Source organism: Brienomyrus brachyistius, chromosome 13, assembly GCF_023856365.1.
Source record: "Brienomyrus brachyistius isolate T26 chromosome 13, BBRACH_0.4, whole genome shotgun sequence".
Lineage (NCBI taxonomy): Eukaryota > Metazoa > Chordata > Actinopteri > Osteoglossiformes > Mormyridae > Brienomyrus > Brienomyrus brachyistius.
Window position 1 is genome coordinate 10,696,144 of NC_064545.1, and position 18,084 is coordinate 10,714,227.

Sequence of the window (18,084 nt, forward strand, 5' to 3'; positions counted from 1 at the left end):
AGCGTTTATTTATTTGAAGACTTTTTAAATTTATTTTGATTTGGGATTTTTTTTTTTACAGTATTTTATTTAATTTCAGTTGCACTGTTAAGAAGAGGACACGTTTTGCACAGTTTAGAAAGATAAAGGAATATTTTGAATAAATTTGTCAGCAACTCATTCAGTTAAAAAAAATCGTGAGAAAATCGTATCGTGAACTCAGAATCGTGAATCGTATCGAATTGTGGAGTTGAGTGTATCGTTACATCCCTACCTGCCAGGTTAGATGTAATTTCCTCGTCCCACCACACGGTGGCCATCATTTCACACAGAAGACTGAGCTGCTTCCTCACAGCAGTAAAAAGCATGATTACAGCAGTGTCTCAAGCAATTAAATGATTTCACAGTTCTGGGAAAAAGATGCCATGTTCGTACTAATCAAATATAACCGTAAATGTATTTCATGCAGTTACTATGTTTGTTCATGACTTGTACGTGAGTAGCAACTTAGTTACTAATTTACTGGTATCCCCTTGAGTAGTGTTACCCAAAAGTAAAGAAGTCATTTTTAAAATTTCTGGGACTTGTTTTCAATTTCTTTCCACTAACATTGCAGTTACACACATCCCAGTATCCTGTAATATGGGTCTAATATGATGATTACACTTTAGTGTCTCTCTACATGATCTACATCAGGGGTCACCAGCCTTTTTGAAACTGAGAGCTACTTCAGGGGTACTAAGCCATATGAAGGGCTACCAGTTTAAGTTTAGGTCCTAAACTTATGTAAACTTCATGTATAAAAAACACATTTAAATGCTTCTTTTAGATATTGTCATTTTCAAATCTACATAAATGCAAATGTGATTAAAGAAGAATAGCAAAAGGAAAAAAATTTATATTAATTAATTTCCCTGCATATTGCTGCAGACAAAATATATGAGCTAATTTTTCCTGTAGTGGCATGATGGCTCACATCTCCAGGTTTGGGGTCCCACCTCCGTCCGGGAAGAGCACGGAGTGTGCATGCTCTCTCTGTCTCGTGTAGCTTTCCCTGAAGTCCAAAGACACGTTGTTAGGCTAGTTCGACTAGCCACATTGAGTGTTTCTATGCCTGTCTTGCGTTGGACTGGCATCGTGTATGAGACGTGCTTCACGCCTCACTTAGACCCTGCTCAGGATAAGTGGTTAGAATACATTTAAGAATAGACAACAGCATTATAGCATGAGAAGTTAATCGTCGTTGATTGTCCTTGTGACTTATTGCTGTATATATAGTATAGTGAGGAATTAGGGTTAGGGATGAGAACTTCTGACCTCAGTCTAAGCACTTATCTGCCCAGCTTGCATTTTCACTGGGAAAGTGGGGAGGAATGTTAGCGCGTCGCTGGACAGCAGCCCAGTACATTGAAGGGTTTGCCGATATGGCCTCATGTCAGAAACAGTGTTACCTAACCAGCTGAAATGCACGACACATTCCAAATTTAACTAAAATCTTTCTTACACAAGCTCTGTTCTCTATCCCTGCCAGAAGGAGTTAAATAAAAAAAAAAGTCTTTTCAGTAGCAGAGTGAACAATTCATCTACTATCTCAAGCTCTCCACTGTCTCTATCCATCAGGACCGAGAGGTGTGTGTTCCGAAGTGCTGTCTGACAGGGAATTACAGCCAGGGAGTGGTGGGGCCATTTCTTTATCCTCTCCGATGTGCAGGCTGGGTTGGGCTGCTAACCCGTATTTGGGGGCCCATCTGGCTCTGCACAAATGTGATATGACGGAAACCTTTATTACTGCAATTACCCTGAAAGATTTCTTGCATTATTAGTACATGTGTGGTAAAAATTAATCAACGTGCTTTGCTGAAAATAGAAGCAATGTACAATCTCAGTCGTCCTGCTTTGACTCCTCTATACGAAACTGTTACCAGATCATTCTGAAATGTAGTATTTGGTGAATCAGATTTGCAAATCAGAATCTTGACAGGTAGAACATTGACTGGAATGTTCAAAAACAAACCAAAATGCCAATCAAACCGCTCAACAGGCTTTTTCCATCTGCCATAGTGGTGATAACATGTTATGGGGCTGCTTTTCAGCTCCAGAGACTTTTCAGGATGATGAGAAAAGAAGAGGCCAACTTTACAACCATGTCTGAATAATGTGTTTCAATCTGCTATGAAACGCCACCGCCCCACTTAAAAAGTGCCCCAGGCAGCATAGAGCACAAGGCAGGGAAATGCACTGCAAAGGATTCCAGCCCATTGCAGCACAAGTACAATATATTACTACAACATAATAGTATATCAATTATATATCAAATGATATATTAGATATCAAGTGATATATTCAAACTAAATACAAACATGCATTGTGTGTTTCAATGGGTTAGGATTCTATGCCTGCGACCGCAAGGTTGCTGGTTCATAGCCCAGGGGTAGCAGAGTAATTTCACTGCAAGGGCCCCGAGTAAGGCCCTTAAATCCCAATTGCTCCAGTGATTGACTGTCCTCCTTTCTCAGTTGTATATAGCTTTCAATAAAACATCTAGTAAATTAAATGCTTTGTCTACAGACTGGATTCAACCAATTAATATCTTCTAATAAAAAGACCGGTGTATGGCTCATTGCTTGTAAACCGAAGGTAATGGATCAAATCCCATGACTGGCAGAGTTATGTTACTGTTGAGCGTGGCCCTCAATCCCAACTGCACCAGGGGCACCGTCTGATCCTGTTCTCTGATCCTTATTTGTAAGTCACTTTGGACAAAAATTACATAAGTAAACAGAGGAAGGTATTCTGATGGTAGTTTCTGGCATATAAAATAACTCAGTTCACTTCAAAACGTCTCACTAAGTTCGAAGTTCTCTTATAAAACATTAACTTTTGGAGCGTGAACTTTCTTCATGCCCCCCCCAAGATACACTTCACTTCAGTCATTTTGATTCTCTATCAGTCAAGAGGGGGAGTTTTCAAAAAAAGTACGATGATAGACACACAGGGTACATAAAAGGTCTTGGGAATCATGAACCCAGTACATCTAAACTGAGCTAAGCCCAGTAATCTGCCTGCAATTTGATGTATATCAAAATATGCTGGCTAAAGACCCTCATGAAACCTATTTAATTATAGGCATGGAGAAACTACGTGCATTATACTTCCGCAGGTCTAATGAGCTTTTACACCAGGTAGATTCCAAACAACCTTTTAATACTTTACAATAGAGCAATAGGCAATAGAGCGATTTAAAATCATAAAAAAATGAATAATTTATCCAATAAAATAAACACCTGACACAAAACTTGGCAAATGTGAATTATGCATATTTGTGCCACTTAATTTTAATATGAGTAAATGTATCTGAAAGTAATTTATAAAACTGCCAAAAATCGAGATGCAGTATAAGAAGAACTCCATGACAAACAGAGACTGATCCTTTAAGGGAGCCCACATGTGGATAAGGCAGAAAAACGAAGGGAAGTGGCAGTAAATGAAAAGGAGCATAAATACGGCCCACTGGGGGGCGTCATCAGCACGTGCTTTTGTTCAGGTACTGAACGAACATGTTGGCGATCAGGCTCTTGTCTTCAGTCGGATGCATCTTGGAGTAGCTGATGAACTGGCGCCGCAGCTTACGCAGCTCTGCCATGCTGAGGCTCCGGGTTGCCTGCACGTGCACATGGGTTAAGGGAACGCCGCATGGCATGCGAGACTCGCAAACTGGGGGCAAACGTGCACAGCCGTCCCTTTAACGTAAAAGCCGCACGAAGGGACCGGCTCCGGCCCGTACACACCGTGAGGATAGAGTTTTAGGTCCCAAAATCATGGACCAAAATAAACAGGTAAGCTGAATGCACCCACACGCCCGGAAGGATATCCTTTCAGAAGCTGCAGGCACTGCGATCACATCTCCAGGCACCCATGTCTTCTGTGCGTTTAGGATAGCCTGTGAGGAAGGTAAGTTCAAATGTGGGCAACATTTACCTCCCTCAGACCACAGGAGGTAAATAAGTATGGAATGGGCGCAAATGAAACATTTACTTATGTGTCATATACAAATTGGCACAATAAAAGAACGCAGGGTATCCTAAAAGGAAAAAGAGGAGAATCAGATGAAGACACAGCCTACCGTCAGTATGTCTTGAGTAACTTTGTCCAACTCATGCAAGAAGTTTGTGGAAGACAGGGGTTGCTGTGGTTGGCGACACAGTGGACGATGGAGTGAGTAGCGAACACAGAGAATCAAGGTAAGCATGTGCACAAAGGCATAAGGACGTTCCTCACACTCTGTGTCGACTGATTCGGGGGCGGGGCCTTCCTGTGCAAGACTGCGTCTGAAATGGCTTCAAACGGCAGACTGTCGTCGTGCTGGACCGCGAAAAGGGGGCTGTCCCAGCGGTTCCGAGAGTCTGGGGCCTCGAACCTCATCACGAGCGCATCCAAGCTACAGATTCACACATTCCGACATGAACATCTAAAACTGGCTCCCTCAACGGAGACAGCTAGAGTGGAAGACTGGAGCAGTTGTGTATTAATAATGCTATTAATCGCAGGTTGTGAGTAATTCTCACAAGGGAAAGTCCATTTTAATGGGAATGAAGGGAGTTTTGTCTGCAAGTCAGGCAAATAGGTTAAAGCAGATTTAAGTACTCGTCTCAAATCCATGAAGAAAACGCTCATCAACAGCTTATCAAAACACATTGCGTCTACATGCTTGTTAGTGGAAGAAAAGCCAAACATTGCATTTAATTTACAGTCAGTTTAAAAGCTGCACAGGGTTTTATGGTAAGTCGCATTGCAGTCATGGATGAAAGTTTTCATATTTAGACATTTTTCACCTAATGCCAACATGATAAACCAACAGGCCAGCAGAACAGAGGAAGCACCCAACGTACATTTCCTGGGCATACCGCTCCTCAGCGCCTCTGCTCGCGTTCCACTGGGAACTCATTTCCGGTGATGTCAGACAGTAAACCTGAATGCATTCGTGTTCGCCAATAAAAAGATGAAGACGTTAATCAGAGCAGAAGCCACTGAATGACGCATGAACAAATACAACCGAAGGAATAAAAGCTACAACACAGAAGTTGTTTTCCTACCAGACAATGAGGTGTCTGAGCATGTTTGATAAGGCAGAACAGCTCATATCTGTAACCTGGAAGTAAAACATCAGTTTAGTTCTAGCAGCATCTCCACACCGATTCCTGAATGGTATCACATCAGATCTTGACCAGGGGGGGAAACAGAGATTTACTTCCCTAAATCTCCAATGGGAGCTTTGGCTTCTCTGCTAGGGATGGGCCGATCCACATTTGTTAATTTCAATTCGATTCTGATACACAACTGCCGATACCAATACAGATTCTGATCCAACAGTTCTTTTTACTTTAATATATATATATTTATAAAAAATAAAGTAGCTAATGCTTAAAATTCTCCACAATTTTTCCCCCACAGGCAACACTGTCGCGATAGCAGCACCTCATGTATCAAAAGCTGTAGCAAGTGCAGCAAACGGCCCAAGCTAGCGAAACCCAGATCATCCACTGCGTTCGATTTGTTTCGTGGGATTTTCCACTAAATGCTACTCCCACCTCTCAAAACTGTGTTTTTAGAAAGACTGCGAATTGCTGTGCTAACCGGTTGCCGTTAAAAGTGGAAAACGCTTCGATCGTCACCATCTTATCTGATTTTTTCATACTACAAAGGATAAGCTAAAAAACCAAGGGGGAGCGTTTAGCTTGAATGCTGCAAAAAGATATTTAACATGAGAAAGGGCTATAAAAAGATTTAACATGAAACTGGAGCTCTCGTTTTACAGACTGCGAAAACTAAATCAGTCAGTATCGGATGTGGACTGGTCACATACGGCCAATTCCCGAGCTCTCAAATAAGTCTGGATCGGCACCAATGCCGATCTAAATATCATATCGCTGCATCTCTACTTTCCACTGTCATCCTTTGGCTCGCACTTGTGCTGTAAAAGGTCTTTATGCTCGTCTTATCAGACCTTTGTAAAGTAATTTGGGACAATTGTGCTAAGGAGGTCATGATGTAAAAATCAGATAAGACTGAGGGAAATATGCACGTAACAAAACAGTACATAAGGACAGGGAGTTAAGTATTATTTTAATGTTTTAAAAACTAAGGTGCATTTGCTCTGAATTAGGTTAAGAGGATTAAACTTCCCTTAATGAGATTAGAGTCATCTATTATTTATGGACCCTACAATGATTCGTCCATCTTCAATCGGCTTATGCTTGTTATTGTTGTGGGCAGAATAATGATGTCTAACGTAAATTAATTATACAGCTGTAAAGAAAACAATATTATGGCAACAGACAGACATACATCATATTTAATGTAAAACATTAGGACAGTCATAGAGTGCTGAATAGATATGCCTATGTCACAGTTTACCTTTAATGTAATTCATGGAGTCCAAGATGATGACATCATCTTTATTGACCGTCCTACAGTAACAGACAAACAAAGAAGCAAAATGCGCTCAAAATGCAATCAATACGTCACCCAGGAGTTATTCAAGTTCCCCACTGATAATAAATACAAGTAATACATTTACATTTATTTACTAGCAGACCGGTAATTGATAACAAGCATTCTGAAGTTTTGGGAGGCTATTACTCCAGTGAGCAATAATAGTGCAAGATAATTTTGGGAAAAGAGCAATGTGAATACTGCTGAACACCTAAAATTAGAGAGCACCGATCGACTGGCCAGAGACCAAAATCGACCGATTTTCAGCGTGTTCGGCCAGTCAAGTCACAAGCTCGGACCGGAGACCGGCCGGTCAAGTCACAAGCTCGGACCGGAGACCGGCCGGTCAAGTCACAAGCTCGGACCGGAGACCGGCCGGTCAAGTCACAAGCTCGGACCGGAGACCGGCCGGTCAAGTCACAAATATTTCAGATATCAAACCGGTGTGTTTTATGCATGCAGTACACGTCATGCCAAGAACCTCACAGCCTCGTGCACGTTCAAAGCCGCGAGCTAACATGTCATTAGCGTGGAAGTTCTTCACTTTGAGTGAAGACGACACAAAGACTGCAATTTGCAACACAGGTAATGCTAAAGTAATTTCACCACCAATAACGTGGTGAAACATCGAAGGTGAACTTTAAACTGATTCTTAAACATATACTACATAACTTTGAAAAAGCATAACCATTCAAATTGCAAAGCTAGTTGAGGTTTTTTCCTACGAAAAAGTAAAAATGTTTTAATGAAATTTCAACCTCTTATGCTGTAATGTCCTTATGAAAGGTATGAAAAAAGCATTATGTTAATCTAGCTTACTAGCAATGTAAGAATTGTATGCAGATAACGTGCAAGGTTGATATGAATAATATTACCCTGCACCTAATATTATTTGGAAGACAACAGTCTTATTTAGACAGTTTTATTTAGAGATTTGTAACCTATGGAGTTTAAGACGCGTAGAAAAGAAAAAAAAATTGTTATCTGGTGAATTTAAACATACTGGAAAATGATACAAGTATACATTTGTTATTTAAATCTGTTGCCCTTATTTTACTTTACCAAACAAGAGTATTTCAGATAAAGTTGTTTGTACAGCAAGTTAAGTGAGAGATGCTGCTGTAACTTACTGCAGTTTGGGGGAAACTGTAGTAATTTCAAATTTGAAATTGTTTGAAGCAATTTCTTTTATTATGAAAACAAAATTTTGCATTGAAGAAAAGTCGATTATTGTTCGTATATGCTGTCAATTATAGTTCTTAGAAAGAAAAATTGGAATTGGCAGGTCACGCTTGCAAAAAGAATAATAAAAATCTGACTTGGCCAAGAAAATTGCAGTCAAAGCACCCCAACCTTAAATCAGAAACGTTAGACATAAAAACTTCACTCTAGAGAGACTCCCGAGGGAAAGCAAGTCTATGTAAAATTCACAGAAACAAAGAGCCTCCAGTAGTGACAAGGAAACATTTACATTAAGATTTATTTCGCGGACATTTTTATCCAAAGCAACGTGCAAGTGAGAAGGAAGAATCAATCAATCCCTGGATCAATTAGGGTTAAGGGTTAGTCTGGGGGAAAAAAATGACACTTATGTGAGGCTAAAGTTAATAACATTCAATAAATCGGTAAATATTTTATCATGATTTTTTTCCAAATCTGTCAATATCGATAATTATCATGATATAATCCATAAATCGATATATTCAACAATTCATTATTTCTTTCCTATCAGGATCCATTTATGCTCATGATATATAAAATGATTATTGCTCAGCACCAACATTAATATTTAGGCAGCACATAGGTGTCATCAATCAATAGCAAACCAATCGTCAACCCTTTCTACTCTAAATCAAGGTAAAACTAGTGACCTTGTGCATTTAGCATCCTAAAAGCAAGAAGACAAACGCACCTCTCTACTTCGGCTCTTAAAGACGCCCTCAGACTTTTTTCCATTTGGGAGTCTGCCAAGAAACACAATTTAAAAAGGTCATCATTATCAGTGATGCAGTGATGAGTAATTGTGCACACATTTACTGTAAACTGGAATCTTACTGTAAAAGTACACTGGTAAGTAGTTCTCTTTATGTAGAAATTAAACTAAAACTGAAAATCTTTATACAACTTGTATAATTTTGCATGTTTTTTCGAAAATTTTTTCATGCAATATTTTTTTTGTTTAAATAAGAATACACAAGCTGCTTGCTTGTGTATGTATCCACCTGCCTATCTATCTATCTATCTATCTATCTATCTATCTATCTATCTATCTATCCATCAATAGCACAAGAGCGAGATCACTCTGCCCACAGATCCATCACCCATTATCCAAATATTCAGGTTTCACAGCCAGTCAAGCTGTATGATCACAGTGTCATTCCATTTTATAATCCAAGAAACGGCCTTTATATCTTTTCTGTCTTCTTAATTTTCACAGGAGAGCACAAGGAAAATGTATGTATATGATCAAAGCAACACCTGTGCATGTCAACAGGAGTAAAGATCGGCTATAAAGTGGCCTGCCTGGACTTCACCTTGCAAGACAAGGCAGATATTCTCTGAAAAGTTACCTAAACACTTTACACCACTTCAGTGATTTTTCTTCAGAAGTTCAGAGCCTCATAACTCCTACAATTGGACGGCACGTAAAGAGTACTTTCTTCCCAATTCAGTAAAAAAAAATTTTAACTACTCCTGCCACATGCCGTTTCTCAAAAATAGCATTAAAAAAAATGTACGCTTTTAAGCTTCTTATCACGTGAAAGGGACCAAATAATAGAGCAAGTACTGCTCATACATATGTAATCCAAATTTATATATATATAAACTGGCTTGTTAATCCAGGTTTTTAATGATTTAATAACCCAAATAGTAAAAAATGCAGTTCATGGGATGAACTTTGACCTCGAAGAAAGAAATTTTAATTTATGCAAAAGTTAAATAAATGAACAACCATAAACCATAATAAACCATGAACAAAACTTTTTCTGAGCTTTCCAGTGAGCTACAGCAGGCTACAGGATGACCAGATAATCCATGTCAGGAGGGACACTACGAGCTAAACAGCCACTTCAATTAAAAGGACCTGGATTTCATATAAGCACTGAGTTCTTGCTGTGTGCTGACTGGTTAGACTCCGAAAATCATGCGTGGGTCAATAATTTAAATGTGAAACAGCAGGATGACACTTTTAATCAAGGAAACAAACTAGAAAAAAGTACAAGACGAGACAAACAATTCAGCTGAGCTCGGGAGACTGTCAGTTATAAAGTAGTTTGTACAACCTGAAGTAGCCCATGGTGTTCCTCCTGACATGGATTAGGTGGTCACCCTACAGCAGACTCAAGCTGCTGTAACAGTATATATAAAAAGTTGGTGCCACTCCCTGCCCGCGGTGCAGAAAATGCGTTACGTCTCAAAAGTATTTTTTTAAATAAACAGGAAACATTTTTGAGCTTTGAAATTTATGTATAATACACATGGCAGATATCTTCAAAATCAAAAAAGCAATGACACCATATTTTATTCCTACCGATATAGCAACAGATGCGACAAACCGGTTGTGTTCTTTTTCGCAATAGGAGTTCTGGTACTATCTGGCACATATATCGGCTTCCACATGAGTGATCTCTAAATCATAATTTGTGACCCGTCCTATATGTTAAAGAGGTTTGAGTTTGGAGACACATGTCAGCATGTACTCAGACGTCTCACCTGCATATGCGGTGTTTTTGGCCATTCCCACAGTTTCATCCCCAACAACAATCACCTTTCTTTCGGTACATCTTAGAAAGTATTCCTTTAATTCTTTCGTTCTGCGGCTTTTGCCACTACATGGGAAACCACACATCACAATTAAGGGCATATTCAACTTTTGCCATGAGATGCAGCTTTGGAAACGCAGAGTCCCGATTACATTGAACCGGAAGTGAAAAGCGATTGGTTACGCATAATACGTAGAATGACGTTCGCAAGTTTATATTTACGTATTCTGCGTTGTCCTCACGAATGGAATGTCTCTTGGAATTTTTCTTGGGGTTTAAAGATGCGTTCCTCGTTTTTGCATTTTTTATATACGCCAACGTTATTGCGTGTTTATATTTTTCATGTGCAGTACTCACATGTATGCGGTATCGACAATTCGTGGTTTTCTCTTTATAGTACCGGGAACCTTTTTTGCACACAAGCGGGCATTTATTTCTTTAAATGAGTTTTGCAGTTTAAAACAGTGTGTAACAAAAAGAGGTCAGACAACTCCATTATACATCACTGCATTAATTGGTGTTGTCTTTATGTAATTTAACATATTGGTGACACTAAATCCCTGCATAATCAAAAGAGAAATTTAAATGGTGACTAAAGTGTATGACTGTGACCAGGTCCTGTCATGAATTTCCGGAAAAAAGCTCCTGGAAATGTCTTGGAAAACGATTCCTCAAAAAGAGTGGGAACCCTGATTAAGTCAACTTGTCCTGTTCGCACAACGTAACGGTGGTATTCAAACTTCGACAGGCCCCCGTATGGATAATTTGTCTTGATTTTACCCCCAGGAGACACACATACAATTTAGGCTTTTAATTAATTTTATTTGCTAGCGTCATATTCTGTACAGGCACATAACGTGTTCACGTTATTTTTCATATTTCTATAGGTAGCGCTCAGTTCTTTCCCCTCACCCGAATCCCCGTGCAATTCCTTCCCACCCCACTAGGGGGCCGTGCTCCCCAGTTAGAATAACTCCGGCATAGAGGCTGTATTTGAGCTTGATGATTAATGTGACTCGCTCCACAGTCTAGTCGCGAGGCATTTTGTTTATTGACGTACTACTTGCAGTACATGTGGTCATAATGAAATGCTACCGACAGAAAGTTATTAACATGACGTTTCAATGATAAAGCAGGTAATGTAAGATAAAATGTCAGAAGATAATCAGATTGGTGCTGATGTCACTTTTTTCTGCTCCTTAAGTAATTTTCCAATATCTTCGTCAATGAGTCTGCTTCCTGCAAAATAAACACAGCAGTGGAAAACAATTTGGCAGCAGTTCATTTCTTGAGGTAATTATACAGTTTCACACAATGATCAGAAAGCGATCTTTATCAGTTGTATTGCTACATGCAGCGTAAATCGTTTTAGATTCTATTTTTGCTGGTGCAGTCTTCCAGCTTATCGTAAAATGGGGTAATTGCTCCCAGACATGTTATCACAGTATTATCATTTAACTGAAACCGTCACGCAGCTTTCTTATATCTCATATTTGTTGATATAATGCTTGTAGTAACGTGCTCGAAAATACAAATGCGTATCCCACTACCCTATAAACAATAAATCTGTAATTACAACAGACGCATTTCTACGGCTTTGGCTTCCATATGCTTTACTATAACTCTTAATATAATAATACAATTACTTAAATATTAGTAATTCGACTTACAAAAAGCAATGGATGGACATTATCACACTGAATTGTACTACAGCATTTTAATTATAGGCATATAAATGAGTTCACTCACCGGTTCATCGGTATCAATTTTCTCTCGAGTCTCCTGCAGATGGTCCTGCACGGCAACTTTGATCATCTGCTCAACAATAAACTCTCTCCAGTCCTGCGCCTTTTGCTCGGGTATTAAAGCTGAACGAAATGCGTTCAGCGCCTGCTTATTTGTGGACTCAAGAGAGGAGCTGTCCACAGCATTTTTCTTTCCCATGAAATGACCTAATAGATAAAATATCAGTAAGCTTTACAGGCAGTAAAATATACATGCAAAAGTAAGAACAGAAATACCCGTCCAGTACTTCTAAATGAGACGTATTTTGGTTCGTAGACGCCCATGCTTCGTTTATATTCTCACTTCTGTAAACATATTCTTGCTCATCTGACAGTTTTGTTCAATGGACAAGTGTTCCCTAAATGGTGGGATTAATTAGTTTGCTGAATACGACAATAACAGCCTACATCTAGTTACTCATTAATTTCAATACAATCGTCTTTTGTAGAGGCAGAAGGAGATGCATTTTGTTTGGAACGGTGACAGGAGATGGATTGTCTCACCTGTCGCCCACAGATTTCCTCTTGGATTTACTTTGATTTTTGACACCCTGTTTCTCAGTTCTGTCAAATCAAGACTCACTGAATTGGTCACAGAGATATAAGAGAAAACGATGAAATAAGTGAGGAATCCAAAGTGACAGATCTGTCTCCACGCAGTTTCTGCCATTTTTCCAAAATGTGCGTGTCGAATTTCCCACCTATCTTCTACGACCCCTGGATACTTCTCTTGTGTAGAGACCGATGTTCTCTCCTCCAGATCTACAGAGTCGCTTACGGTTTCATATCTGCATATCTACCCATGTATTTATATGTGGCTGGGGGCGGGGGCTTCTGAAATAAAGTCATAAGTTTGGACGCCCGAAATTGATCTACATGAAGCAAGACGTTATTGTACATCTGATCTAATTTCTGTAAGTAACCATGTATGGTTGTATTCAATTTGACATTTTATATGCACTGACAATTCATTGTTATTATGGATAATAATAATAATAATAATAATAATAATAATAATAAATAATAATAATAATATCCTAGATTAATCCCTTGCTTTCCATCCCCTGCTTTTGGGATAAGCTCTGGACCCTTGCAACCATGCATACAACAAGCAGATATGAAAAATGAATAATTAGCTTATTATTATTATTATTAGTAGTAGTAGTAGTAGTAGTAGTAGTAGTAGTAGATTGATGGGCAAAAAATCCCACAGACACAATCCTAAAACTTCCCAGAAGAGTGGCAGCCGAACGCAATTCGGGCATCTCCATACTGATGCCTATGGATTTAGAATGTGACGTCATAAAAGGTTACATAGGTGTAATGGCCAGGTGTCCCAGTACTTTTGTCCGTGGAGTGTATGTGTGTGTGCGGTTACATCAGGCAGAGTATGTGCTGTTGAGAGGCAAATAGGCTTTCCTTTCTCATTGGTCCATTCGGACCTGTGTGGTGCTGAGGTATCACCTGCTGCACGGCTGCTCTCAGGTTCCCATCCCTGAGGCGGTTTATTGCGTGGTGGGTGTGACGGCACATACAAACACACATATGCATCTTACATACATACATATACACTCAACTACGCACACACACATACATATATATATATATATGTATATATGTATATATGTGTGTAGTGGAATACTGTTCCCGAATCAATAGTTATGGGACTGGTCCACCTGGATTTATGGCGGCACACCTACACTATTATTTCTAGCTGTGCTATAGGTGTAAAAAGGCTTGTGCCCCTGGGATATGCTGCAGGCCCCCTTCCACCCTAACCAGGATAAGCGGGTGCAAGATGAATAACCCACCGCACTGCTCACAATAACAACAACAATAAACCTTTTAACTGAATCCAGCATGAGCTGTTGAGATGAGCTGTTAGAGATAAGTGGCTGTAAGATGTTTGAGGCCTGATGAGGTGTAAAATGGAAGCGGTTCCGGACTCAGTATAACTGTTTCAGTCCCTGAAGAGACCTTACTGCTACAATGTATCCTATTTCAATTACCAAAGGCAGTAGAGATACAGCAAAGGGGCTCAGTTAAAACTTTTAACAATAAAATCCAATAATCCAATGGCAAATGAAGTAGGCCTACGTTTTTAGCCGCTATTCATTTTTAGGTAGGCATATTCGATCCCGTTACAATTAGATTTCTGTGTGTGACATTTCCGTGAGCGGATTTTAATGTGCTTTTCTTTCCTACGCCTCTAGTAAAATAGTGAGGCAGCATTCTCGATTCACGCTGCTAATCCACAATAGAGCCAAAGTGCTCCATGTACTTTCCTTGTAATACCGATATTTTCACAGTCACAATAATTTGAATATGATTTACTGTAATTTATTTTATTATACTTGTCGAAAAATAATTTGAAATGAGGCTTCTTTTTGGGATATGGGATTGAGAAGGTTAAGACAGGCTGATTAAATCCATAGATGCTGTTGCTATAGTGCATAAATCTCCTGTTTATTCTTCTGTGATATTAAAGTTTTGAATGAATGAACATTACATTTATACAGTGCTTTCACTGATCCAATGGGGAGCCACTTCAACCAGCACCACTGTGTAACACCCCCCCCCCCCCCCCCCCGAATGATGTAACAGCAGCCATTCTGCACCAGTATGCTCGCCACACTGTAGCTAAGGTCTATCATTTGGTCTATCTCTGAAAATTGTGTCAGCATTCTGGCCTGTTGGGGATCGGGGCTGGTCGGTGTGGTACTGAGGTGCCTCAGATATCTTCACTTGAAATCCTCTGTTAGACACAAAATTATTATGACAACACTGATTTAGAACTCCCTCCACTGATCTCAGATTACCATCAAAACTGCAATCTAAAATTGAAAAAAATCTTTCAGATCATGGTCTGACATGTTCCCTCCCAACGTCTAAATGGGAACAGAATTTGTCTTCTCAGACTTCTGGACTAATATTTGTAAAAATGCATTCAGAAACATTCAGCTTGTGCAATTGAAGGTTACCCAGAGTCCACCTCACTGGTCACAAGATGTTTAGAATGGGATGAGCACAGTCTGATATCTGTTCAATGCACACTTAATGCTTCAGGCATCCTTTTCCACGCTTTCTGGCTATGCACACTCATCCACCATTTTTGGGAAGATATCACAAATTCACTATCACTCTCCCTGGGCTGCCACATGCCCCTGCCACCCGTTCTCTGCCTACTAGGGAACTCATAATTTCATAATTTAAGCAAGGAATCTACCAGACTTCTCCTCGTGACTCCAGCTGTCGCCAGAAAGACTAGTCTCTGGAACTGGAAAACGAGAAAGAAAGCCAGCATTATGCACTGGAAAAATCTCTTAAATTATTTTTTCACTTTGGGAAGTCCCTCCCCCTCCCTCTCTCCCCTGGGGTGGTGGCCCTCCGGCCCGCCGGGGGTGGGCCCCCGAGCTTGTCTGGGGTGGTGGCCCTCCGGCCCGCCGGGGGTGGGCCCCCAAGCTTGTCTGGGGTGGTGGCCCTCCGGCCCGCCGGGGGTGGGCCCCCGAGCTTGTCTGGGGTGGTGGCCCTCCGGCCCGCCGGGGGTGGGCCCCCGAGCTTGTCTGGGGTGGTGGCCCTCTGACCCACTGGGCATGGGCCCCTGAGCTAGTCTGGGGTGGTGGGCCTCCGGTGGATGCTTTCCTGCCTATTAATCCCTCCTGCCCTGGACTGGACCAACCTGCATGACCTGCTTCTCTTAATGCACCATACTAGATCAGCACTTGCTCTCCTAATCATACAGAAAACAACCAAACATTAAACCAAGAAAAAAGACAAAACCAAACAAACTCCATTCTGGAATAGGGGTAGCAGGTCATTGCTAGGCGCAGTTTGCCTGGGGCAGGCTTGTCATTGGTGAGGTGCTATCTTAGGGGCTGCCACTCCTCTCCCTCTGGTCTGCCCACGGTGGACGGTGAGCCCAGCTTTCCTTGGTTGACCTTACGACACCCTTCCTCCCATTCAGTCCCCAACACAGACACACATGCTCATGCACAACACATGCCCACCATAAAGGGGGAAGTATTGTATGCAAGTTCACACATTCACTGGACGATATCACTTCATGGTTATATCTCACTGTGTTTTTGTTATTGTTTATTTATTTATCTTTTTGCTTGTTTTTTGGGTTGATTTTATAATCTTTTTTTCCACAATTTGATGACACAATTTGACTCTTTGTTAAAAAAAAAAAAAAGAAAGTAATGCAATACAGTCTAGACATTGTTAATGTTGTAATGACGATTATAGGTGGCTGGTTTTAATGGACAATCTACAAAGCAGTCGTTACTCCTGTGTTCCAGTGGCACATTGTGTAAACTTGTGCTAAGTTATTTTAAAAGACTAATTCATCATTAGATAATCCTTGTGCAACTATGTTAGCACGGCTGAAGACCATTGTACCTGTGGAAGAAATAATGCTCATTTTCTTTGGACCACTTGCGTATCTGGAGTTTCAGCATTTCTGCACTTGATTATGGTCTCAGAATGGCCAGAAAGAGTGAACTTTCTTCAGAGACTCATCTACTGCGTTGAGAGATGACAGCTATTTCTCGTGAGAAATCGGAATGCCATTCTAATACTGAAGGAACTGAAGGTGTGCTCTACTCCCTTCACAGAACAGCACAGACTCGCTCTAAATAGAACACTAAGAGAAGTGTGAGGCTCTGGTATGCAGGAGGTTATAATCAACAGAGGAGCTCTGTTTGCAGCTCTATTAACCACCCGCCCATTTTCTATACCTGCTTGTCCTGTGCAGGGTTGTGGGGTCTAGAACCTGACTCAGAAATTATAGGCACAAGGCAAGAAACAACTCAGGAGAGGGAACCAAGTTCTGCCAATCCATCACAGGGCACACACAACATTCATAATTTAGTATCTTCAAGTTGCCTTAGCATGTTATTGATATGGGGGGGAGAGGGGGGGGGGGCTGGCAGGAACATGCAAATTTAACATGTAGAGCCACAGTAGATACTCAAACACTGCCCCCAGAGGTGGGAGGCAACAGTACCACAGTGTGCCACCGTGCTTTTTTATTTGTCAACCAGCAGCCACAGAACATCAGATGCTGGTCTTCTAAGAAGTGGTCTTTTTCTAAGAAAAAAGACAGGAAAGGATCAAAATGTGCAAAGGACAGAGACATTGGACAGAGGATGATTGGGGGAAAAAAGTGTTATAAAATCTTATAAATAAAAGTTTGAGGTGTTTGGATCAGATAGAAGAACATTTGTGAGACACAGGACAAATGAGAAGATGCTGGAGGAATGACGCCATCTGTCAAGCATCGGTGGAGGAAATATGATGGCGTGGGGGAGCTTTGCTTGGGATGCAGGATATTTGTACAGTGTTACAGGAATCCTACAATTTCACCCTACAACAGTGACCAAAAGCTCTGCTACAAATTATGCAAGATCTTTTTGGGGAAGAAAGCAGTCAGCTGGTTTTCTGTCTGTAATAGACGAGCCAGGATCCCAACCCTATTGAGCTATTTTGGGAGCAGCTTGACTGTATGGTACAAATAAGTCAATCGAGTCCAACTGGTGGGAGGTGTTTTAGAAAACATGGAGTGAATTTTCTGTAGATTACCTAAAAAAAATCGACAGTGGGAATGTCAGAGGTTTGCAAGACTATCAGTGCTGCAAATGAAGGATTCTTTGATGAAAGCAAAATTAATTCAAGCGTAAAACCATTATTTCTAACCTTGTCAATATCTCGATATTTTCCATTCATTTTGTAACTTATCTGATGAATGAAAGTTTTTCATGGAAAACGTGAAATATCCTGAGTGATATCAAATTTCTGACAGGTAGGGTCTCTCTGTGTGACGTTTAACATGTGCTGTTTGTTTCCCCTTCTTCATAGCCATGAAAGCTTATTTCACAGTATAGCTACTGTAACATGTTTCATTCAGCAATATCATTCTGACAGCTAAAATGACACATTTTAAATCAAATGCAAAATAGCTATAAAACATAGTTGAACCTTAGTACTTTTCCTGCAGATTTCCAAAACAAATCAACCGTAGAAGAAATCTTCATCTAGTATAGCACTTTGTTCATCCATGTAAT

General features: G+C 40.4%; 2 protein-coding genes across 2 annotated transcripts; both read right to left on the bottom strand.

Moving 5' to 3' along the window:
• Positions 1–799: 799 nt before the first annotated feature.
• Positions 800–10,395, bottom strand: kti12 (KTI12 chromatin associated homolog). The gene is made up of 9 exons (XM_048972511.1): positions 10,186–10,395; positions 8,384–8,435; positions 6,394–6,446; positions 5,073–5,128; positions 4,869–4,948; positions 4,258–4,417; positions 4,103–4,165; positions 3,851–3,919; positions 800–3,646 (listed from the first exon to the last, which is right to left on the bottom strand). Exons 1-9 carry the CDS (start codon positions 10,334–10,336, stop codon positions 3,503–3,505), a joined length of 828 nt encoding a protein of 275 aa, XP_048828468.1. The 5' UTR covers positions 10,337–10,395; the 3' UTR covers positions 800–3,502.
• A 736-nt stretch (positions 10,396–11,131) lies between these two features.
• nmba (neuromedin Ba) lies at positions 11,132–12,764 on the bottom strand. The gene is made up of 3 exons (XM_048972514.1): positions 12,524–12,764; positions 11,985–12,187; positions 11,132–11,474 (listed from the first exon to the last, which is right to left on the bottom strand). The coding sequence occupies exons 1-3, from the start codon at positions 12,687–12,689 to the stop codon at positions 11,418–11,420; spliced, it is 426 nt and encodes a 141-aa protein (XP_048828471.1). The 5' UTR covers positions 12,690–12,764; the 3' UTR covers positions 11,132–11,417.
• Positions 12,765–18,084: the final 5,320 nt, after the last annotated feature.